Source organism: Hippocampus bargibanti, linkage group LG06 (assembly GCF_051943395.1).
Source record: "Hippocampus bargibanti isolate YZ-2025 linkage group LG06, ASM5194339v1, whole genome shotgun sequence".
Lineage (NCBI taxonomy): Eukaryota > Metazoa > Chordata > Actinopteri > Syngnathiformes > Syngnathidae > Hippocampus > Hippocampus bargibanti.
Genome location: NC_142739.1, coordinates 1,467,345 through 1,492,500, shown reverse-complemented (window position 1 = coordinate 1,492,500; position 25,156 = coordinate 1,467,345). Strand labels below are relative to the sequence as shown.

Sequence of the window (25,156 nt, the reverse complement as noted above, 5' to 3'; positions counted from 1 at the left end):
CTGAAAAACAAGACTTCCTGAATATTCAGTGCGAGTCTTAAAACGTAAAATATAGCTATATGCGATGGAATCTTATTAAAATACGCTCAGTAGAAGTCATTTGAAGCCATTTTACAAATTATGGACACAACTTGTCCGGAGACGTCGGTTGTCCTTTAAAGCTATCATCCAGCTTGATTTTAAGGTGAACTTGAACAGTTCTCCAAATACTATCCAAAGTGTGTGTGCTTGAAGGTTTTTGTCACATTGACTGTAAACTTGACACAAAACGAAAGAATTGTATATCCAAACACCAAAATTATTTTTTTCTGAATAATGCATTATACTTGTTTGAAGGTAATGGCTGAACATATGCCAAGGCTGAGAACGATGTTGTACTTGGTTGTTAAACTGTTTTTCACAAGCTTAGTTAGGAATGCAAAATTAAAATAAATTATGCAGATTTAAGACTACACTGTGTGATTTCTATAGTTTGACTGCTGTTCTTTGTCTCATCAGAATCCTTCTTTTCATCATCCACGTGTTTCTTTCCTGGGACTGGCCAATGAGAGGATCACTTTATTGTCAGCCAATAGTATCAGAGCGACTGTGGCGACAGAGACTAACAAGGTACAGATATTCAACATTTGTGGTTTATGATCTTCAATTACATACAGTTGCACATGCAGTATGTATTTCAAAAATCCTTATTTTTTTGTGTGTTGTATAGGTGGCAACCTGGGTTGACGACACATTAAGTACAGTAGCTGCTAAGCTTGAGCACAGTGCCCAAGCTTTCCCTGAACTCCAAGGGGAGCGAATGGTGTCTCTCTACTGCTGTGCATTATACACTTGTGCACAGTTAGAAAATGGCCTCTACTGGTGGTACGAAAAATGTCTTATGATTAAATATGCCATCACATCACATTACAGAACAAGTTATGGCAAAACATGTTATTTTATAAGAATGTTTGCTGTCATTCTACTAGTCCAAACACTATTCAGGTTAATATTGTGTCTGTGGGATACAAATTAAGGCAAATTGATCTGTTTTCAACTATTGAATCAGACTTGGGTTTTATGGCGCAAAGTAACCTACACTTGACTGTAAATGACAATGTGCCCATCGGCACACCCTGTCGAACCTCACCCATTATTTGGATACTCATATGAATACTCTGCTATTCGATGGAACAGTTGAAAAAAGAACGATTGATTCTAATATTATTGAATAGAATGAAACTCACACACATCAATAATTTTCAGTATGATATCCGAATTAGTGCTTCCAGGCGATCAAATGTTTCTACAATCAATTTATTTGGTTCTGTAATTAATCGATCCAAATACTACTAAAAAATATCATCTAAAATGACTGAGAAAACCCCTGTTTTTGTTTTAAAATCATTACACATTGAGGCAGATCAGAAGATAAAAGAAAAAGTGGCATTTTAACATACTGTCTTGCTTTTTTTAGTAGGCTTGGACAGACGCAGTCCGAGCCATTTACACTCTGCTGTATTTGAGACTAGTCAAAGTCCTACCTGCAGCCTTTAGTTTCGACCATGAGGGCGAATATCACCGTTTTGTTAGTTTTTTGAGTGTCATGCGATTGTGTGGTACCCGGTTCAGGGCGTCCCCCGCTTGCTCCCCGACGACAACTGCTGTAGGTGCTCCAGCACCTCCCGTGGCCTTGGTGATGATAAAGTGGTCCGAGCAATGGATAAATGAATGAATGTTTGTTTGTTTGTTTTTATAAATCTCCAAAGAATTAAGAAATCAAAATAGAATGGTCATTATAAAGTGCTTAGGTTAACTTCTCAACTAAGAACACTAAGAACAATCGCAATACTAGCAAGACAAGTACTCAACACCCATCTTGCTTCAGATAATAAGACATAAATAAAACAGACCCTTAAATCACAGTGCTGTAAATTTGTACAGAAATAACATTGTTCATCATGACAAACTAAAATTCACTTCTAATAATATTCAGAAGGCACATTTTTGAGTTTAGTTTGTTTAAAATGCTTATGCTTTCATGGGAATATTTGTTGATAGCATACATTAATATATAATAATAATACATTAATATGGGAAGTAAAGTTTGCCCTGTGATTTTTCAGGTTATAGTACTAAAGATGCATGAATATTGGTGGTCTGTCATGTATTTGCAGGGGTGTGGTGCCTTTTAGTCAACGGAAGAAAATGCTCGAAAAGGCCAGAGCCAAGAATAAAAAGCCAAAGTCTAGTGCTGGCATTTCCTCAATACCCAACATCACAGTGGGAACACAAGTAAGATTTTTGTATTTTTGTTGATTGAGCTGCAATTCACAGAGAATTTTATTATTTTATGCCTTTTCCTTGTGCTTGAAAATTATTAGCTAGCGCTATGTTGAGATGTACTTGTTGGAACGTCTGTGTAGGCTCTCAGTCGTACAGGAGTGGTCAATCGAGCAAAAGGTTTCTTCTGCCGTCATCTGTACTTCTTTGAAGGTGCCGGACATTTCGCTCCTCATCCGAATAGCTTTGTCAGCTAACTAAAGTTGTGCTGGTAACTCTGGCCCCATATCCTTAATGGATAGGGGTGGCCGTGCCAGACCTCTGCTCTGATAGGTCCCTGTACCGGACCCTTGCTCTGATTGGTCACTGCTTTAAGGTTACAGGAGCAGTGGAGCACTCCCTGATGCCAATCTGATTACTTTTATTGTTCTATCCCTGGCTCTGATTTCACCCTATTAGCCAATCTGATTACCTCTCCACTCTGAGGTAATCAGATTGGCTAATGAGGCCCTATATTCATAATGGACAGAGGCGGCCGTACCACCTCTGTCCATTGGGTATATATGGCCAGGGTTACCAGCACAACTTTAGTTCGCTGACGAAACGCTTCGGATAAGGGGCTAAATGTCCAACTCCAAAGATGTACAGATGATGGCTGAAGAAACCTTTTTCTTGATACTTGTTGGAACATTAAACTTTTTGGTACATTAAACCATGAAACCTCGTTCACAAGGCAAAACTCTCTTATGTAGTTTGAGAAAATGTATGTTTTCTGTTCTTGTCACATGTCACGGTCACATTGTATCTTTAAAGGACAACCGACGTCTCCGGACAAGTTGTGTCCATAATTTGTAAAATGGCTTCAAATGACTTCTACTGAGCGTATTTGACAACGATTCCACCGCATATAGCTGTATTTTACGTTTTAAGACTCATGCTGAATTTTTGAGTTGGTGACGAGTCCTCACCCTACGTCACTGAAGGAACACCCCTGACCGAAAAAAGGACACATTGTAGCAGGCCTTCCATCACGTCAATGCATTTTGCTGTACTTGTTTGGTCTGAAAACTTTGTGTTGCACCAAAAAGAGGCAAATCAGCCTGTGGAAACGGGCTGATTAATTCCTTACGCGGAGCTTTGTCGCCATTTTCTGCCTCTTTTTTTAGTGCTACATTTCCCCCCCTATTGCCTCAAAATGGCACGGAATTAATTATTTAATCGTTTGCAAACATGTATGCTTTCCTCTTCAGAAATATTTGAATCATATTCATAACTGGATGAGTAACAAGAAAGCATATTCTCCGAATCTGAAGCCATTGTTTTGATTCTCCAGCAAGGCAAGACGTCTTGGGGTGACGCCACGAACAAGGGGGCGGGACCTTCTGAAACTGGCCACTTCCGGGTTCATTTATTTGCAGATTTTGGACACTTTAAGTCATTTTTATTGGTGTTTACTTTTGACTAAAAATATCATACTGCGTGTTTTGGGTATTTTAGATGCTATAAAACATTTTTCTGATGTCAGTTAGGAAACAAAAAAAGCGATGTCGGTTGTCCTTTAATTATTTTCAGCCACATAACTGAGGTTATCACTTTGCTGATAATCATCGATAAATATTCGTGATGATGTGCATCGACAGTAATGTTTGTAAATCTGCTCAAAGCCTCTTTAGGCAGAGATTGATCACCATATGTATTCTTCTGGTAAATGAGTGCCATATTTGCCCCACAAATATTTCTTCACCACCAAATAAGTATGGACGATAGATAAGATATCACAATCCCACATCATAGATTTCTTCCAAGTTCCGTAGGGGCCATCTTGTGTCCAGACGTAACGCCTACAGTTCAAAAGCCGGAGTCACTGAAAGCACTCTTATTTTCTTTCTACAGTGTTTTGTTGTACTTAATGAAATCAATGATTTTGTAAATTTGTATTCATACTCTAGTCGAATTGACAATGAAAATATACAAAACCTCCTCAAAACCTGAATGAAACTTCATTCCATTTGGTTTAATTCAAATTAAAATACAAGGTGCTATGTAAATGTGAGTAATGATTATCTTAATCCATATAGGATATTTGCAAAAATGTATTTTTACTTGGATAAAATAACATTTCACCCTATGCTCTGACAGTAACAGATTTTTTGGACAATTTGTAAGTGCGTTTTCTGCAATGTCTATCTGAAGCTGTTTTTAGTCATAAAGAAAATCAACAAATGTTTTAATTCTAATTGATTCATTAATTAAATAAAAACAAATACTGATTATTCAGTTATTTAAGACAAATGCATAGGTGTAGCTGTAAAATTTTACATTTACGCAGGATCCACACGATGAGTAACAGCCAATCACACTCATGGATGATAATTATTGGAGGTTTAAACCGTGATCAGAACACCCCTACTTACAAAACTATCAAACTATAGAAAAAAAATTGGTAGAAAAGCAAAGAAAATACACCAAACCACTGACCTGCAAAGGAAGTGAGTGCTTTCTTTGGAATGCTGATTCAGGATGATTGTTGAATGTGTTTTTTTTTTGTATCTCTCATTAGGTATGTCTGAGGAATAACCCCCTGTACCATGCTGGGGCAGTGGCCTTTTCGGTTAATGCAGGCATTCCCAAAGTTGGTGTCTTATTGGAGTCTGTGTGGAACATGAATGACAGCTGCAGGTTTCAGCTGCGCTCGCCAGAGAGCCTCAAGAATCTGGATAAGACCACTAAAACCCAAGAAACGAAGTCAGTTTTATTATGTCTCCCATTATTCATTTATTTTGAACCATGTCTGCCTTTATAAAATAAAGCAGCTGGATTGAATGACTCAAAGTTATTTTTCCCATTAGGGCGGAAAGCAAGCCGGAGTTGGTGAAGACAGAGATGGGCCCTCCTCCTTCCCCAGCTTCTACATGCAGTGACACTTCCTCCATTGCTAGCAGTGCTTCACTGCCATACAGTATGTCTTTTCTCGAGCGGGGTCTCCCTGGCTTCCATCCTCATAATCAGTCATACACTGCTTTTCTTAGCCGGATGACTAAACACATGGTAAACAGGCTTTCACCAGCCTCTTGTTTTCCAAATGCACTTACTGTGCATTATTTTCAATTGTGCATTAACCATTTACAAACAAAATGCGAATAAGGTAACCTCGCTTTATTATTTTTTGCTGACACACATAATGAGAGGTAATAATGGTGCTTCTTTTGTCATTGTAAAGTGTCATTGAGAGCTTTGAAAGGCGCTTCTAAATAAAACGTGTTGTTATTATTATTAGTGCATATATTAATAGTTACCCCATAATTACAGATCCATCATTGCTTCCAACATGATATTTCATACCTTTAAACATCTTCACACATCAATAAGAAAGATGCAAGGCAACAGAGTTGGTTTTAACATAAAATAATTGTCTTTTACTTTATTTTTCTAAAATACAGTATATACATTGTATGAACATTCATTACCAGTCAGTCATTACATAATTAAAAACGTCAGTGAAAAAAAAAATCCCTCCCATTAATTACGTTTTGTTGAAATTTGCTGCATCAGCTAACATGTAGTATTGTTTAAACCTTGCAGAGCGAAGGCGCTCCACCCCAGCCCCCAAGGAGGAGGAAAAAGTTAATGAGGAGCAATGGCCTCTTCGAGAGGTGGTGTTTGTGGAGGATGTTAAAAATGTCCCTGTGGGAAAGGTTAGTACTGAATGTTATGAGTGTATGTACGTGTGAAAGATCTTCACCCCACTTCACACTTGCCACGTTTTATCTTACAGCATTCTTCTAAAATGGATACAACACGTTTGTGTCAAAATTTGACATGGAATCAGCTCAGGTGCCCTTCGCGGGTCTTCTAAAAAAGTGATGATTGTGAAGTTACAGTCTGAGGATTCTGACCTGCTCAAGCAAAACAGTTACCTACACAGTTCCATCTCGGATTGACAATAAAGACTTCAACTGTATTTAGTAAAATCTATTTTAAACTACGTACTGAAACTTTACCGAAACATGTTTTCGCACGTATAATATTTGTATTTTAATGGTTTTAAGCACACTGAAACCAATACAAAATTATGTTAATACATAGAATACACTGTATTTTTCAGATTATTCCAAAATCACAATTTCCTAATTGTGTTAATGGCAGTCAGGGAGCGTCTGGTTTTGAAACTTTCAGTTCTAACTCCAGGACTTTTTTTTTTTTAAATGTTGATGTATCTTACATTAACTAGAATTCTGTGTTACTACCAAAGGTAAAATCCTGATCATATATAGTGGAATTTTCACGGTAAATAGTAAGCCCTTGTTGTTGTGGATGCTGCATGCAAAACCAGCGATACGTCACGTTAATTGCTATGGCTACGGCTAGTTATTCCTCTTCTTCCCTTCTAGTTTTGTTGTCGTATTTGTCAAAAACTATTGGTGCATTAGTCTCTCTCCCCCCTTCTTTCTCACTATTTCTTTCTGTCTCTCTTGTTCTTTCTCTTTATCTCTCTCTCGTTCTTTCTCTCTTTATCTCTCTCAGTGTGTATGTCTATATTTCATTTTGTAAGAGTTGTAGCATAATGTGGAAAAGTTACACCAGTGTGGTGTGAATACCTTTCATTATGCACCGTTATGTCAGGCACCTGATGAGATACTTGTGTGTCTGTTATCCATGTTTCTATACATTAAAAGCTCATTTTAACAAATTCTCATTTTCACTTGGTGCCTAGGTGCTGAAAGTGGATGGCGCTTATGTTGCAGTTAAGTTTCCAGGGGCGGGCAGCAGCGTGAGCAACCAGGGCACCACAGCCCCCCCAGACTCTGACCCATCTTCACTCCTTCAGGACTGTAGGCTTCTTAGAATAGATGAGCTGCAGGTCGGAACGAATGTGATTCTCCATTCTCTGGATGTTCACTGCATCTGATTGAAAATCAATATCAGTATTTGTTTATTTGGTTTATATTGGCAGGTGGTCAAAACTGGTGGAACTCCAAAGGTCCCGGACTGCTTTCAGCGCACGCCCAAAAAGCTCTGTATTCCAGAAAAGGCAGAGATCTTGGCTGTTAATGTTGATTCCAAAGGTTTGTCATTTGTACTTGTACTTGTTGTATCCTTGTAATTCAATGTGTTAGTGCAATATGCTTGGTAAATGCAACGGGGTAATTGCCTTGCAATAAAACATCTTGCCATCTTCCAGGAGTCCATGCGGTACTGAAAACTTGTAACTGGGTTAGGTACTGTATCTTTGACTTGGCCACCGGCAAAGCTGAACAGGAGAATAACTTCCCGACAAGCAACATGGCTTTTCTCGGACAGAATGAGCGAAACGTGGCCATCTTTACTGCAGGACAGGTGAGATCATGTCCTCATTTGGTGACATGACCTGATGAATGAATGGAGCACAGAGCATATTTGGATCATCTAAAAATCCTTCTTCCTTCAGGAATCTCCCATCATTCTTCGTGATGGAAATGGCACAATTTACCCAATGGCAAAAGACTGCATGGGTGGAATTCGAGATCCCGATTGGCTAGATCTGCCACCAATAAATAGTCTTGGAATGGGGGTGCACTCTCTTGCCAATCTCCCCTCTAACTCCACCATTAAAAAGAAAGCTGCTATTATCATTATGGCTGTTGAGGTAAATGTTTTGTTTCTGTATTGAGTTTTTCTGAGAGACTAACTTAACTTTACATCTTGTTTTAGCCTTTAGCCATCACGTGATCATCACTTCTCCCTGTCTTTTTAGAAACAGATGCTCATGCAGCATGTTTTGCGTTGTGACTATGAGGCGTGTCGCCAGTATCTGGTGAACCTTGAACAAGCCTTACTTTTGGATCAAGGAAACCATGCCCTTGGTGCATTACTTGGCCACCGTTGTGACGGAAACCGCAACATTCTGCATGCTGCTGTATCTGTATGCTTCCCTGTTAGTAACAAGGAAACCAAAGAAGAGGAGGGTAAGCCTGGTGTGTTCGGCTTGCATCCACTTTAATGCAGTGTTTACACTTGAATTCGACTCGTTGCTATTCAACTTTTTTGCATCGCGTCTTCCAATTGACCAATTAACAGATGACTTTTGACCCACTCATCTCGTTCTGTAGCTGTACTCCAATGCTATGTGGAGCAGCAAAATGTATTCTTCAAAAACCATGTGCATTCAAGAGCATGGATATAAGATGGTGGTGGATGAAAATTGTGGTTACCTTGCGTTAGCTATTCCGCTCGCATTTAAGTCATAAATGGGAATTAAACCAGCAATGTCAAATCATTGTTTTATTAGAAACGAGCATTTACTCTTTATCAGCAGCTTCGTAAATCTGCAAAAAATGTAAGCATTGCATCTTTTGCATATGGTAACCGCCGTTTTCATCAATGTTGAGGTAGATATTTCCGTCTCATTAACTTGATATATTAAGAAACCACAACAAACTACATGTCGTCAGTGTTTGCTGGTATGCTCGTGTCTTCGAAGGGTCTACAATTTTTGAGGAAATAAAAAAGACATTTTCTTCACACTTACCGAGTGCATGTTTAAATGTCTCACCACAAAATACAGTGATTTTGCGTAATTTTGAAACGATCTTTTTGGATGTGTGTATTTGAAGCAAGCTGCCTATTGTGGCATTTGGAAGCTTTTTCCAAGGAATTTTCTTCCTCTGCTGAATCATCATGCCGCTATTTGATTGGCCTACTTTCCTCTGCCTCACATACTAATGTTGAATCACAATTGTCATTTTTCAGAGGCTGAAAGGTCAGAGCGGAACACATTTGCCGAGCGCTTATCTGCTGTAGAGGCTATTGCAAATGCCATCTCCGTGGTCTCCAGCAACAGCTCTGGGAATAGGACCGGCTCATCCAGTAGCAGAGGGTAAGTGCTAAATTGGAAGAAAGCGACAGATTGCTTACGGCGCCATGAAAATTTACCATCCTCGTGTATTGCTTTTTTCCCCCTCATCAGGGATAGAGAGAAAATTCAAAACACCCTCCCTTGTGTGAGGGGCAGCAACTGAAATCACACATTTCCCAGAGCTATCAATGAGTGTTTTGGCAATTCCTTTCTTCGAGAATAGCTTCAGCTTAGCACCATTCGGGTGGTTTTTGAGAATAATTGTGTGTGGTAGTCTTTTTACTGGTCACAATGAAAATCTAAAATCCTTCAGTAACTGGACTTTGAGACTTATATTTTGGTTTAACTCAAACCTTGATCGATTTCAAACACCGCTTTCAATGTTTTTTGTATTTAATTCCGGTGAGACGTAAAAATTGGCTATCTCCAAAATACAGAAAATTGACCTGCATCATTCACACACACCGCATTCTCTTCTCAAGATATGTTGAGATTTCTGTATCTAACTTACAGCGGGTTCCTAAAATAGTTTTGGTGTTTCCAGCAATATTCCTCTGACCAATGTATTTCTTGTATTGGCTTCAGGCTTCGACTGAGAGAAATGATGCGACGCTCTCTCAGAGCAGCAGGTCTTGGCCGTCATGAGTCAGGCCCATCCTCCAGTGACCATCAGGACCCTGTCTCACCACCCATTGCACCACCAAGTTGGGTCCCTGATCCTCCCCCCATCGATCCCGGTGAGTGTGTCTTAAAAGATGCTTTTTTTTCCTTCGACCTGGTGATGCACATCCACATTCTTTGCCATCGCCATTGGTGAATTATAAATGAATCAAACTGAATGAGAATAATAATTATTTTTAAAAAGATATTTTGCAATTGATCTGATCGCAAACAGCCAATGCAGACCTATGACCGTGAACAACCTGCGGTGATGGTTACACACCACCGCAGGTTGAAGGCGACATGCTTTTTATGCTTTTTTTTACTGAAAAGATGCTTAGGGTGCAGTGTACACTAACACACAAATATCAATAACAGACACGCAAATGCATTTCCCCCCATTTCTTCCTACATTCCCGGCCATAAATTGGTTGGGAATCCCTATTTTATGCATTGTCTTTTTTTTTTTTGAAGCACTGTTGGTTGAGGGATTGAAGGTCACAGGCAGTCAGTGTTGATTTTTGGAATTCCCACTTGAACCTTTTGATTGTATAAATCAGTGACAAAGATAGTAGAAAGCACCAGGGAGTAAAACCAAGATCAAGGCGGAATCATGCCAAGTCGAATGCCATTGTTGAACATTGTCCTTAAACTGTTTGACTATTTTCTCATGCAGTACTTAATAAAGAAATGAACCATGCCTCTTATTTGCCTATGCATGACTGAGTAATTAAGAAAAGCCCAAATCAAGGCATTCACCCGTTCCCAATTAGCAAGTTCGGGTGTTCTAAACAGATGTTTGGTGTGAATCCTTTCTCAGTTCTCCCTGTCATGGCTCTTTTGAAACATGTTACAGGCATAAGTATCAGTTAAGGACTATTTGCCCACCGCCTCAAAAAAATGTAGTTAAGCAATTTTAATATTAAATATCATGTCTTTGCCGTGGATTAAATTAAACGCGTTGAACATGATTTGCAAATAATGTATTTTTATTTATCTTGAATACAATGTCCCAACTTCATTGGAATTGGATTTGGACTTTTTGAAATTCAGAAACCCATAAGAATCATTCAGGGTAAGAACTACACATCCAATTTATTTTCTCCTTCCGATTATTCCAACACTATTTTGCCAAAATACTTTCTCAGACTGGTTTTTATAGTGTACAAGAGCATGCCGTTCCATTTTACTCTGCTTTGGCCACATCAAGAGAATCAATCAAATGCGTTCTGAATGAGGTGAAATATATTATTTTGCTTACTATGCTAACCATCTTGTCTCAACAGAGGGTGACATTGACTTCATTCTAGCGCCGCCAATGGGTTCACTAACAACAGCCTCCACTGGGACCAGCCAGACCCCGAGCACTTCAACCATACCAGGTCATTGAGTTGCTTCATAATATAATCGAAATACAGTGGAAGTGATTGTTTTGCTTCTTCTTCTTAGATTGGGGCTCAATGGTCGTGAACCATTACCAATATAGTTTAAAAAGTCAGGCGATGAGTTTATGGATAGGTTTGACCAAACATGGTCGGCTGTTATGACATTTTTTAGTGTAGGTCTCCTCTTGTGCGTTGCTTCTTCTCTTAATGTTTATTCTTCCCTTCTCAATATTTGCAGGACCATCCACAGAACCGTCTGTTGTTGAATCAAAAGACAGGAAAGCCAATGCCCACCTTATATTGAAGCTGATGTGTGACAGTGTTGTTCTGAGGCCACATCTACGTGAACTACTGTCGGCCAAGTATGATTCGATTTGTTACCTTTCTGTGAACGTAGTCATCATGTTTGATGTTGTCTTTAAAAGATTCAAAGTTCATTTGGGCCCTTTGACAAAAGCTCTTTAGTTCAGTTATAACACTTGCCTTTTAAAGGGATGCACGTGGAATGACCCCCTTCATGCTGGCTGTCAGTGGGAGAGCCTACCCGGCAGCCATTGCTGTTTTGGAGGCAGCGCAGAAAATGGCTAAAGGTAAGTAAAATACTGTAAAGGGACTAAAAACAAGGTCTTCTAAATGTGTTTGCTGGAAAAATCATTCATCTTATAAATTTAGGTCTGTGCATTTTGTTTAGATACCAAATACGCTTTGTAACTGGGAGGTTTCACAGTGAGCAAATCATATGTTGGTGCAAGCAACTTTTTCAATAGGTTGGAAAACTAGGTTTTGTTTTTGTTTGCAAGTGCAACCAAAATTAGTGTAGCGCCCTATGTTGAGTATCTCAGTCAATTTGGCTGTAATCTGAATGGATTTCATTAATGCATGCAGATTTTGATTTTAATTGACATCATTTCACTGATTAACCCCTCTATATGTGGTGAAATGTTCTCTGGCTCTGCTTCAGGAAAATTATTTGCATTAGTGTTTCCCATCGCAGCAACCTAGTTTCCAACTACCTTTTGCCCTAAACATTACTGCTTCAATCTCTCAATTTTTAATCCATTTATGTTGTTATAGTCCATGATTAATGACAGGTTTCCTGTAAACTCAAAATCCCAACTTTTTTTGCTCACTAAATGCTGTAACCTCAATTTCCATACGTTTCCTTGTTTTTTTTTTGTTTTTTGTTTTTTTTTTTTGTACTTGGATGTCTTAATTGCACAGTAGGTGACCCAGGCATTGCCGAGAAGGAGGATTCAGACTCTGTTTTCATGGAAATGATCTGCCCTCTGGGAACTAATCCTGACGATTCGCCCCTTTATGTCCTCTGCTGTAATGACACATGCAGTTTCACATGGACTGGAGCTGAACACATTAATCAGGTCAGCCCTCACATTAAACCAATGGACAGAATCTCTGAAAATAATAGAATGGCTTGTGAATGTTTAATTCTGACTCGTTTATTTAGGACATATTTGAGTGTCGGACATGCGGATTACTAGAGTCTCTTTGTTGCTGCACCGAGTGCGCCAGAGTGTGTCACAAAGGACATGACTGCAAGTTAGTATTAAGTGTGGTTATTTTAGCTATGGAGATTCTTACATGTTACTCGGTCTAAATTAATCTCATTATAATTCACACCATGTGTTGGATAATAATACTGTATTGCTGTGACAGGCTCAAGAGGACCTCCCCCACAGCATATTGTGACTGCTGGGAGAAATGCAAGTGCAAAACACTAATTGCTGGACAAAAGGCCGCTCGCCTGGATTTGCTCTACAGGTTGCTCACGACAACTAATTTGGTTACAGCACCAAACAGCAGGTAAGTTATACAGCCCTAATAAACTATAATTGCTTTGTAATATGCCAAAGAGCCGTGTTCCTGATTCCAGATTATTTCCGTCTCTAGGGGTGAGCATATACTACTGTTCTTAGTGCAAACTGTTGCCAGGCAGAGTGTCGAGCACTGTCAGTACAGGCCACCACGCATTAGAGAGGACAGAAATCGCAAGGCGGCAAGTGCGGATGGTAGGCTTGCCACAAGCTCCTGTTTTACTTGAGTCTCCTCATATCAGTGCAGTCTGAAAGTGCCTCCTTTTCCCTATTTCAGATTCTGATATGCCAGATCATGACCTGGAGCCTCCCCGCTTTGCTCAATTGGCTCTGGAGAGGGTTCTGCAGGACTGGAATGCCCTCAAGTCGATGATCATGTTTGGTTCTCAAGAGAATAAAGACCCGTAAGTAACGAGCCTATCCACTTCCAGCAATGTACAGAGATAAAATGTGTCTAACTTAACAACCTGGCGATAAATCAATATAAATATTTATTGCGGTACACACAAGCAGTTTCAATTGAAAATACGATCAGGAGAAAACGGCAATTGAACATTTGGTCAGGTGAAATTAACACCCCTCGCCCCCCAAAAAACTAATGAGAAAATCTGTATACCAAATTGCAAGGCATTCTGTGGGGCGAAGGTCAAAACTAGAGTGTGCAAGATTTGCTCTACAATTATAAGTGCTGGGTACAAGTTCCCTGTCAGTAATGTGTGTTGTTCGTTTTAGCATCCCACTGGAGCCACAATCAGGAAAGTAAAACAGGAAAATGTATTTTACAATCAGTGAGGAGGTGAACAAATTAAAGCCAAAACGATTACGGAGTACCCTGAACTGAGATTCCATTTGTGGAATGTCACGGAGATGCTATTTTGTTCTTTACCGACACCGACTGGCAAGTGAAATTTATGTCGCAATGCCTCTGTGTTCAGCCTGCACATATCGACACTCACCTGTTTTGGGCCTGCGTTCACTTCCATCCATTTCCCGAACCACTTATCGTCACAAAGATCATGGGTGTGATAGAGCTTCTACCAGCTGTCGTGTGGCCAGCGGGTCACATAATGTTTGTCAATCATTTGATTCTCTTTAATACTTTCCTGTTTTTTTTTTTTTTTTTTTTGTTAGTCTAAGTGCAAGCAGCAGAATTGCCCATCTACTTCCCGAAGAGCAGGTCTATTTGAATCAGCAGAGTGGCACCATTCGCCTTGACTGTTTTACACACTGCCTCATTGTGAAGTGTGCTCCTGACATCACTGTAAGTCCACTTACCACCATGCTTCATTCACATTGCTCCTGGCCGGTGTTGCCACAGTTAACTTGTAATAGTAACCTGCAACTAACCTACTTTCATATTCAGCCGCTACTGATAACCATCCTATACAAAAAGAACACCCTGTTGATCCAAGTTTCCACTTCACTGCATGTGTATTGTTAACGGTGACATTAAAGAATAAAATTCGTTTTTATTTAAAGTCAACCAAAAACAACTTTTTAACCTACCATAAATATTTTAATTATTTGGTATCTCCACAATTTAAGCGGGAAATATGGCAACATTTAAAAACATGTTTTAAAGGGGTTTTTGACACTTAAAATTTGTTCGGATTAGTTTTTAACAAATTAAAATTGGGACACCCTGTATTCACATTATCTGGTGGGACTTTCTCTCAAGATTGAATGCATACAGTACTTGTGTAGCTAGAAAACACATACAACACAATGTGTGCAACAAACAACATTTTCACCTTAAGAATGCCAATCTCTCTCCATTCATTTGTTTATGTGGGATAGTATTGACACGCCAGTCGTGAGAGTGTTGAAAATGTGACACGGGGGATACTGAATGTCACTTCAGATGGATATGTGAAGTGTACTATAATGTACCCGTATTTCAGTGCTTTTACTTAAAGGACAACCGACATCATTTTTTTGTGTCCTAACCGACATCAGAAAAACGTTTTATAGCATCTAAAACACCCAAAACACGCAAGCTGATATTTTTAGTCAAATGCAAAACACCAATAAAAATGACTTAGTGTCCCAAAACTGCCACAAAATGAGCTCGGAACTGGCCAGATTCAGAAAGCCCCCACCCCCACCCCATCTTGTGCAGAAAATGCACAAGATGGCGCACACGCTCAGTTGGAAATGGGCTGATTTGTCCGCTGGGAATTTGTGGAAACTTACACCTTTGTGCGTGTTACCGCAATTGGCTGCGACACACAACGATTCACCATTGCGTTATTTATGTAGTTTTCCTTCTAATTTCGCGATCAACACGGTGTTTTCAGACGAAAAAAAGTACCCAAAATGCATTGTGTGTCGCTTTCTCGGTCAGGGGCGTTCCCTCCGGGACGTCATTGAAGGCATCGTCATCAACTCGAAAACAAGACATGAATATTCAGTGCAAGTCTCAAAACGTAAAATATAGCTATATGCGGTGGAATCTTTGTAAAATGTTTCAGTAGAAGTCATTTGAAGAGATTTTACAAATTATGGACGCAACTTGTCCGGAGGTGTCGGTTGTCCTCTAATACTATAGTGTTCAGAATCCCTGTTGTATTTTATTATTCATTAAAGATCACTATTATTATTTTTTTATGCGAAATATGCGTGTTTGTGTGAGTTGAGAGTGTAAGACCGTACGTGCAGCCTGAGTGAGTGAATGTGAGTGAGGCACCGTGACTCAGAAGTGTATAATGTAAGTCTTGGGCTGAATATGCTAACCACTCAACCAACAGGCCATCCAGTGTCCTTAGTTCCCAAACATTTGATCCATCAGCTTATCATTTAACAACATTCAATAAAGTGGTCAAAGGTTATCAAATCATTATGCTCTCTTTATTCATGTCCCGATTTAAATGGAATTGGGTTTGTACCTAGTTTTCTGTGATATTAAAGAATAACTCGTCTGATGGCTGGAAAAAGTAGCACAGAATTTGTCATTCTTGGAAAACCTGCACATTTTGGAAAAACATGTTACTGACATCACTGCTTCTGGCATACATGTAAAACCACACCATATTTTTGCATCTCAAATAAGTCTTACAGTGAGATTTTGTCTTTTCCCTGTGTCAGTTCATAGACACTTTACTCGGCACATTGGTGAAAGAGCTGCAGAATAAGTACACTCCTGGCCGAAGAGAGGAGGCAGTCAACGTCACAAGGAGATTTCTACGCTCTGTGTCTAGAGTTTTTGTAATCCTCAGTGTGGAGATGGCCTCATCCAAAAAGAAAAAGTAAGCCTTCCATGTACAATCAGGGGGGCGACATTTATTAGTAAATAGTAAACACCTCTCCGCTCCAGGTTACGGTTTGCCATTCCAGTATTTTCAGTGATTTTGTGTGACATCTCTTCAAGCTCAACAACAAAAAATACCCGCCTGTTGATTTAGCCAATCATAGCATTAATATCGTTTTGTTAGCCGCTGACTGGTGATTGTGTTCGGTCAGTAAACGCAAAACACGCTGCTCGCTTTGCGAATCTCCGCATATTCCTATCCGAGGTGTAATGTAATCTTTGAGTTGGACACTGAGCTGAGTTATACAAAACAGTGTAGATGGAGCCTTCCAGTTGTACTGAATTCAAGCAGTCCATAACCATGTTCATAGCAACAGTTTTCTTTTCATATACTATTATTAAACATGTTTAATGTGTTTGTATTGTGTGTCTAAACACTTAAAATGCAAAGTTCCATAAATGCTATAATGACATGCACTAGGTGCATTTCTGTGATAACACATTTAATGTTTGCCTTTGGGTAGATAATCCCCGCGATGGAGAGTGTTTCACTGTGTACGGGTTTAGTCAAGGTTCAGATTTTTTTTCAACACCAATTGTTTTTCTTCCTTGCAGCAACTTCATCCCCCAACCCATCGGTAAATGCCGTCGTGTTTTCCAAGCTCTCCTCCCCTATGCTGTAGAGGAGCTCTGTAATGTGGCAGAGTCACTAATTGTTCCAGTGCGAATGGGTATCGCAAGACCTACGGCCCCATTTACTTTGGCTAGTACAAGTATTGATGCCGTTCAAGGCAGTGAGGAGCTGTTTTCTGTTGAACCACTTCCTCCGAGACCTTCACCTGATCAATCGAGCAAGTGTGTTGATTTGTTTACCCTAATCTGTCTTTCATGAATTGTTCGCGAAATGAGATACATTGTTTATTTTCTTTTTTTTTTATCTTTGACATAAAGATCATACTATATATATATATATATATATCCATAAAATATATTTAAAATATATTTTCCCATTTTCCCAGTTCTAGCCAGACTGCTGCTTCTTATATCATTAGGAACCCCCAACCCCGCCATAGCAGCCAGTCTCAGCCCGTCAGAGGCAGAGATGAGGAACAGGATGACATTGTTTCAGCAGATGTGGAAGAGGTGAGAGCTTTAAATCATGAAGCCCACATTGACTCAATCAGCTTGGATACTCCAACTTTGGGTCAAATTCTTCAAAATGCCAATGTTGGCTATCCTGGCTGTGCAGATGATACACAGATGTTTCTATCAACGGCCCTGGGGACAAACAGTTCAATTAATAAACAGTAATAACAATGATGGCCCGTTTTAAATGGGGCTTTTCGAGACACACTCATTGTGCTCCACAATGAATACATCGTGCATACACTCGGTTTCATCTCTTGTGGTGGTGAACTGCATTCTGCAGCCACAGCCTCCCTGGAGCAGCCTGACAAGTATGATTGTCAGTATGTGCTAAGGCCCCTCCATCCCCAACCAAACATTCACACCCTGCCATATACAGTGAAACCTCGATTTACGAACCCCTTGGCTTACGAACTTTTCTGTTTACGAACGTTACATTTATGAAAATTTTACCTTGGCATACAAACTATTTTTCGGGATACACACGGAGCTACCACAATGAGTGATGTGTCGTTCGCAAACGAGCCCGTTCTCCTAACAAGGAAATGGTGGCCGACTGTTTTTGTCCTCTATTCCCTGCCCCCCAGTCTTCGGTTAAAGCCACGTGATTGGTCAAGAACGCAGCAGTGGGGGATCGGGTTACAGATAGAGAGAGAGTGAGGCCGTTCTCCAAAAAACAAAATGGTGTCTTCGTTTAAAACCGCGTGATTGGTCAAGAACACAGCAGTGAAGGGGGTGGGGGGGTTAGACATCATAGAGACAGGCAGACAGAGGGAGAGTAAGAAAACACACACACAAAAGGGAGATGACAGACAAACAAAAGTGAAACAGTGAGAAAATGGATAGAAAACAGTGAAATTTGGACCCATTTCAACTTTGATAGTTCAAAAGCAGAGTGTAGACTGGAAGGTTAAAACATCCCATCAATCAGGCTCCACAAATAACGCACAAGTCATCTGTACACTTGATGCAAAAAGCGATCAACCAACCTAAACAGCTCACAATTGATGAAGAACTAGATACAATTATCACAGAGAAAGCACCGACAAGTGATCATTCCTAAAGATGGTGAAAGAAGCCTATGTTCCTCATCAAGTGTTTAATGCTGAGGAAACCGGACACTCCATTCCATGAAGCCATTAACGACCATCACAAAGGTAAATAAAATGACTTTATTGTACTGTACAGTTTTTCTTTAATCATATTACTCTAGCACATTTATTATACATAACATAAGGTCTATTTTGTGTAGTTTTAAGGCTTAGAAAATTAGAAAGTAGAAAATTATGTTTTATGGGGACCTGGGAACGTATTATTCTCATTTTAATGGTTTCCTGTGGGAAATAAATTTTTGGGATACACACTTTTTGCCTTACACACTGCCTGGGAACCAATTAAGTTCATTGTGATGTACTGAACATGACCTGTCAGTCCTGTAATTGCTGAGAGATAATTTGAAAACAAAAACAAATGACGTCTGTGTAGCCTCTCAGTCGTACAGGTATGGTCCATCGATGAAAAGGTTTCTTCAGCTGTCATCTGTACTTCTTTGAAGGTGTCGGACGTTTCGCCTCTTATCCAAGAAGCTTTGTCAGCAAACTAAATTCTTACTGGTAGTTTAAGGGGAGGATTTTGCTGTTTTATTTTGCTGTTTTATGAAAATAGCTTCTTATACTTCCCTTTCAAACCATCATTGTCGTCAAATGAGTGGTTGCTAGCTTTTAGGTGCAAATGTACTGCCGATTGAGGCCCGATAGTATTATCCCTGCGATGTTGATTGTCTTTTATTGAGAATTTGTTTCGTCTCACCAATGTATTGCTCTTTACAATTTTCATTTTTACAATGTATTGCATAAACTACATTACTTTGTTTTTCATTTGGCAGCCTATCTTTTGGATGCACTAATTTTTGCCTTAAAGTGTTTATTGGTTTGAAATAAGTAGGAATTTTGTGTAGCCAAATGACTCCTTGTAGTTTTTCAGAAACTCCTGCAGTGTCAGGTACTGCTACTATCTTCAGAATTGTTGGTTTCATTCCCTATTGTTTCCTTTTGACATTTGTTAAAATACCACTGAGGGTAACCACAGTTTGTGAGTGCTGTTTTGACTCCTCTTCTCTGCCTTCGGCGCTTGTTGGTATTAGTTTAGCCCTATGCTGGAGGATTCTGATAACTCCTAGTTTGTGTGGTAAAGGGTGTTTAGAATCGAAATGTAAGTATTGGTCAGTGTGAGTGGCCTTCCTAAAGACTTCTGTTTTTAGCGCTCTGTCCTCTTTTATAATTTTTACAATCCAAAAAGGCTAATTGGGTCTCTTTAATGTCATCGAGAGTAAATTTAATGTTGATGTCTACAGAGTTTAGGTGATCTGTGAGGGATTGAATTTCTTGTTCTTTAATTATGACGAAAGCGTCATCCATATACCGAAACCAGTACCCAGGTTTTGTGAGGGCCTGTTTCTCCATCTCTTCCATGTACAGATTAGCCACTATGGGTGATACTGGTGAGTTCAAAGCACAACCATCTTTGTTTGTAAAATGCTTCCCTAAATTGAAAATACGTAGTGTTAAGGCAAATTTCCAATAAATGGCAGATGTGGTCAGATTTAAGTTTGGTTCTTTCATACAGCGAAGCGTCTGCCAGCAGCTGCTGGGGTTGGGACAGATGTAAAGAGAGAAGTCACATCGTAAGATGCCAGTGTTTCCTCAGGCTCCGATTTGAGGTCTTTGATACTCTCTACAAGCCCTGCGGTGTTCTCTACGTGATATTCTGTGTTACCAACCCACGGGGCTAATATAGTTTTTAAATATTTTGCTAAATTGTATGTAGAGGAGTCAATGTTAAAAACAATGGGTCTGAGGGGGAACCCTTCTTTATGTAATTATGGCAGGCCATAGATAAATGGCGTGGCCTCTCCCGGGTATAATCTAAAATGCATCTGTTTGTCGATACATTTTTGGAGACAGTCTCTCATTTCTTTCTTATATCTATTGGAAGAGTCCCTTTTTAGTTTCTCATAGGTGTTAGAATCACTGATTAACCTATTTATTTTGTCTTCATAATCCAATGTGTTGAGAAGCCCTGTACACCTACCCTTGTCTGCTGGCAAAATAGTAATATTCTTATCTTTTTGCAGAGTAGTTAACGCCTTTCTCTCTTCTAATGTTATGTTGGACGGAGGTGGTTTATAAATAAATAAATACCGGGAGAGGCCACGCCATGTATCTCTGGCCTGCCAAAAATACATAAAGAAGTCCGGCTCCGCCACGTCTGGACAGTAGGGATATATATCGGGCCGCAACTACCAGTAAGAATTTAGTTTGCTGACGAAGCTTCTTGGGTAAGAGGTGAAATGTCCGACACCTTCAAAGAAGTACAGATGATGGCTGAAGAAACCTTTTCATCGATAAAAACAAGTGTTTCATCGAACTACGTTTTTTTCATTTTTCAAGGCATTGAACCATGCATTAGATCAGCCGAAATATATATTTTTCAAAAGTATGCGTAAAAGGTTTTTTACAAATGTAAAGAAGCCCCCCTAAATGTTTTTTTTAATTCGGTTCATTATTACACCTGTTTGATATTAAACTCAAGTAGATTGAGACACTAAAAATGCCTTAAAAACCAAAATGTTTTATTTGTCTTATAGGTTGAAGTTGTCGAAGGAGTAGCAGGTGAGGAAGACCATCATGACGATCAAGAAGAACAGGGAGAGGAAAATGCAGAGGCAGAAGGGCACCATGATGAGCATGATGAAGATGGTGCGCAACACACTTTTTTTGGGGGTGGGCCATTTGAGGCTATAACACTGTCCTAAACAGAGATTACATATTTTCTTGTCTGTGGTTATCGCTCTTAGGTAGTGACATGGAGCTTGATCTTCTCGCAGCGGCTGAAACGGAGAGCGACAGTGAAAGTAACCATAGCAATCAGGATAATGCAAGTGGCCGTAGGAGTGTTGTCACAGCAGCCACAGCTGGCTCTGAAGCAGGTTGGGTTTTATTTACCTTTATGAGACCTTCTACATAGTTTTCTTGACATTTTACAGATTTGTTGTTATGATTATAATGTAGTGATCACCCATATTAGATGACTCAAACTCTTTACTAAGTACAAAAATAACGCTTCCTGCACAAATATGAAAAGTATGGTGTATGAAATTTGATTTATTATCACTTGAGGTCTGGAAAATTATGAAAAAAGGAAACCCTGATATTGAAATAATAATCATGTTTCCAAGACTCTTACAAAAGCTCAGTTTGTTTTGGTATCTAAAAAACAACAGGTGTTTTTGTTAAGACACTTGGAAGCACATCTACAGTATAATGCATACAGTGTGTGAGACCACATCGGATTGGCTCAGAAAACTATATACCTGTTGAACGTGAAGAAAACAAAAGCAATCTGACTTCTTTATTTCCCACTGATAACAACATTTGAAACACTCCAAGAACAAAAATCTCTACATTTAAAATATTAGCCCATTTCATCCTTCAACGAATGATGACAACACATTTGTAGCCTGGCCTGCTGCTCAGGAATTAAGGGAGAAATGAAGAGACAGAAGTGGGAGAAAAAGTCATCCATGAAATTTGAATCATGATTGGGACCACAATTTCTATGCAAAAACCACAAAATAGGTGATTAAACCACAGAGACACAGAATAACAAGAAAAGAAAAATAAGAACTGAACCATTGACATTTTAAGGATTAGTAACCTGCTATATTTTCAACTGCATGTTATGGAGAAGTGCACAGTGCTCGCAGGGTGTGTGCCCGCAATAGCCCTGCACCAAGTAGTGCTATGTGTATGCGATTGAGGAGTGTACTTGCGTTACATCTGGTTGTTTCGGTAAAAAGAGTGCGATATTTTACCCACCGATATTTTAGATCACATTTGAGGGACAACCGTTGATTTTTAAATTTCCTTAATCTCACAATTCCCATTAAATTCCATGGAAAGTTTCCAACTTTGAACATTCACGGATTTTGACACCTTAATTTGAGCCTATAATTGCAGACTAATAAACTCCTCACCGAGTCACACGTGCTTTTGTCATCATTAACGGCTACAAGACATAGTGTTGAGCTAATGATACAGCACATGCTCATTGCCTTAATGCACGGCAGACCAACACAGTCCACATCACTGCAGACGCTGCTCCGATTGTATGTCAAATACAGGAAAGTCTCGTTATATCGATATTCAAGGGAGTCCGAAAAAATATCGATATAACCGGGACTATCGATATATCCGACCCTGTTTGCATGTAATTTTCTCTGTGCGTGCATAGAAATAGTATCGATATAACCGGGACTATCGATATATCCAATATCGATATAACGAGACTTTACTGTACCTGCTATGTCCTCTCACTCATCTTTGCTGCTGTGAAATGTAAATTTCTCCACTGCGAGACTAATAAAGGCAAATCCAATCCAATCCATAGGCTGCCAAACCCAGCCCCCTGATACGGCCTGTTTGTTCCACGCATTACCAATGTCAGAGTTTAGTTCGCATTGTTGGAAGTAAATCGGATTAATTAAGAAGATTAACTTGTTCATCTGTCATTGGCAGCATTGTATGCTGACTGGCAGAAAAAATACTCTACATTATATGATGAAAAGGTTTCTTCAGCCGTCATCTGTACTTCTTTGAAGGTGTCGTATGTTTTGCTTCTCATCTAAGAGGCTTCGTTAGCGAACACATTTTTTTTTGTTGGTAGCTCTGGCCCTATAAATATATCCCTACTGTCTAGAGGTGGCGGTGCCAGACCTCTGCTATGATAGGTCCCTGCGCTACGGTTGGGGGGAGCAGAGGACTATTTCCTGAGGCTTCACTGATAACTTCTATTGTCCTGAGGGTATTGGCTCAATAAAAATGGGAAAACACTGCTCTCATCAATTTTTAGCCGTCCCAAATGGTGGAACACATTTTTTTTCTTGCCTTCATTGTCATATCATAGTGTGCCTTGTGGTGTGAGAAATATACATTCCTGCCTGAAACATTTCTGCAATACAAATAGGGTGCAGATGAATACACATACCACCAATTTCCAATCTGTATATTTTCTTATTTTTTAAAGGTGCCAGCAGTGTCCCTGCCTTCTTTTCAGAGGATGACTCCCAGTCCAATGACTCCAGTGACTCAGACAGCAGCAGCAGTCAGAGTGATGATGTGGACCAAGAGACATTTCTGTTTGACGAGCCTCTGGAGAGGACAACTAATGCATCCCATGCCAACAGTGCTGCTCAGGCTCCTCGATCCATGCAGTGGGCTGTTCGAAATACCCCCAGCCAAAGAGCTACCGGGAGTGCCCCTCCGAGCTCCTCAACATCAGCTGGTGAGTGAATGTTGGCTTTCTCAAAAACTATTTTTCATTAAGTGTCTGTAATAGACACATTCGATATGGTATGTTGATACGGATCCTCTTATGATTGACAGGGAGCTCCACCGGACTCATATATATCGACCCAACGAACTTGCGTCGCTCAAGTGCAATCAGCCCCAGCGCTGCTGCAGCGGCAGCTGCTCTGGAGGCCAGCAACACCAGCAGCTATCTGACATCTGCCAGTAGCCTAGCCCGAGCGTACAGCATTGTCATTAGACAGATCTCGGATCTCATGAGTTTGATTCCAAAGTACAACCACCTTGTGTACTCGCAGTACCCTGCTTCTGTGAAGCTCACCTATCAAGATGCTGTCAACCTGCAGGTGCTCTATAACAATCCCATCAACGGTGGAAATAGTTATTTACACTCCCCTCTAAAAGTATTTGTATTTAATACCATATTTTCCGTTGTATAAGGCACCCCCCCAAGGAATGGTGTATTTTGAAACGTTTTCCATGTATAAGGGACACTGGAGTATAAGGCACGCCTTCAAGTTTTCCAAATAAAATATAGAAATATATAAACGTTTCCATATATAAGGCACATCACATTATAAGGCGCTACAGTAGAGGCTGGGGTTACGCACTACTTCTATGGGGAGGAAATGAAGTCGACTTCACATATAAGATGCACGTACGTATAAGGCGCAGAGTCATTTTTTTTTTAAGAAAATGAAGAGAAAAACATTTCCAGAGGTCGGACAGAAGCTTTAAACACACAACCCCGCAAGAAAAACCAAAACCCGAACAAATTTGGGAATGGCAGCGAATATACAGTAGATTAGTTTTGTTGTGGTCTGTATTATATAAGACAAATGTTCTCCCCTTCTTTAATCAGAACTATGTTGAGGAAAAGTTGATTCCCACCTGGAACTGGATGGTGTCCATCATGGACTCCACTGAAGCACAGTTGAGATATGGCTCAGCTTTGTCATCTGCTGGAGACCCAGGTCACCCGAGCCACCCATTGCATGCCTCTCAGCATTCAGCGCGACGGGAACGCATGACTGCTCGGGAAGAGGCAAACCTCCGCACCCTCGAAGGCCGGAGGTAAGTGTACATTAATACAAATTTGATGGTTGTAGTTAGCCTTACGATTGCACGATTTGCTCAATTGATTGTAGTTTAGTAAGCAAGCATGTTCTCACTCATTTTGTTTCAGGAGAGCAGCCACTCTACTGACAGCTCGCCAGGGCATGTCTGCACGTGGCGACTTCTTGAACTATGCCTTGTCACTCATGCGCTCCCACAATGATGAACATTCAGATGTGCTTCCTGTGCTTGATGTGTGCTCACTGAAACACGTGGCATATGTTTTCCAAGCCCTAATATACTGGATTAAGGCCATGAACCAGCAGACCACTCTAGAGACCCCACAAATTGACAGAAAGAGGTAACCT

At 40.0% G+C, this 25,156-nt stretch overlaps 1 protein-coding gene across 3 annotated transcripts in view; it reads left to right on the top strand.

Annotated features, from left to right (window-relative positions):
- The window catches only part of ubr5 (ubiquitin protein ligase E3 component n-recognin 5), a 60,851-nt gene that overhangs the window by 20,614 nt on the left and 15,081 nt on the right, over positions 1 to 25,156 (top strand). For 2 of the 3 annotated variants that reach the window (XM_088997942.1, XM_088997943.1), the window contains exons 11-41: positions 499 to 609; positions 710 to 864; positions 2,157 to 2,274; positions 4,823 to 5,007; positions 5,112 to 5,221; positions 5,845 to 5,957; positions 6,977 to 7,123; positions 7,217 to 7,328; positions 7,445 to 7,599; positions 7,691 to 7,888; positions 7,997 to 8,207; positions 8,992 to 9,118; positions 9,683 to 9,834; positions 11,044 to 11,139; positions 11,381 to 11,504; positions 11,635 to 11,732; positions 12,364 to 12,521; positions 12,608 to 12,699; positions 12,817 to 12,963; positions 13,051 to 13,169; positions 13,252 to 13,378; positions 14,106 to 14,235; positions 16,059 to 16,219; positions 16,837 to 17,076; positions 17,241 to 17,364; positions 21,014 to 21,125; positions 21,224 to 21,355; positions 23,452 to 23,709; positions 23,811 to 24,079; positions 24,595 to 24,806; positions 24,919 to 25,149. In XM_088997942.1, the coding sequence (XP_088854068.1) occupies positions 499 to 609; positions 710 to 864; positions 2,157 to 2,274; positions 4,823 to 5,007; positions 5,112 to 5,221; positions 5,845 to 5,957; positions 6,977 to 7,123; positions 7,217 to 7,328; positions 7,445 to 7,599; positions 7,691 to 7,888; positions 7,997 to 8,207; positions 8,992 to 9,118; positions 9,683 to 9,834; positions 11,044 to 11,139; positions 11,381 to 11,504; positions 11,635 to 11,732; positions 12,364 to 12,521; positions 12,608 to 12,699; positions 12,817 to 12,963; positions 13,051 to 13,169; positions 13,252 to 13,378; positions 14,106 to 14,235; positions 16,059 to 16,219; positions 16,837 to 17,076; positions 17,241 to 17,364; positions 21,014 to 21,125; positions 21,224 to 21,355; positions 23,452 to 23,709; positions 23,811 to 24,079; positions 24,595 to 24,806; positions 24,919 to 25,149 (4,724 nt within the window). The remainder of the gene's footprint in view (positions 1 to 498; positions 610 to 709; positions 865 to 2,156; positions 2,275 to 4,822; positions 5,008 to 5,111; positions 5,222 to 5,844; positions 5,958 to 6,976; positions 7,124 to 7,216; positions 7,329 to 7,444; positions 7,600 to 7,690; positions 7,889 to 7,996; positions 8,208 to 8,991; positions 9,119 to 9,682; positions 9,835 to 11,043; positions 11,140 to 11,380; positions 11,505 to 11,634; positions 11,733 to 12,363; positions 12,522 to 12,607; positions 12,700 to 12,816; positions 12,964 to 13,050; positions 13,170 to 13,251; positions 13,379 to 14,105; positions 14,236 to 16,058; positions 16,220 to 16,836; positions 17,077 to 17,240; positions 17,365 to 21,013; positions 21,126 to 21,223; positions 21,356 to 23,451; positions 23,710 to 23,810; positions 24,080 to 24,594; positions 24,807 to 24,918; positions 25,150 to 25,156) is intronic. The other variant, XM_088997944.1, reaches the window with a different exon arrangement.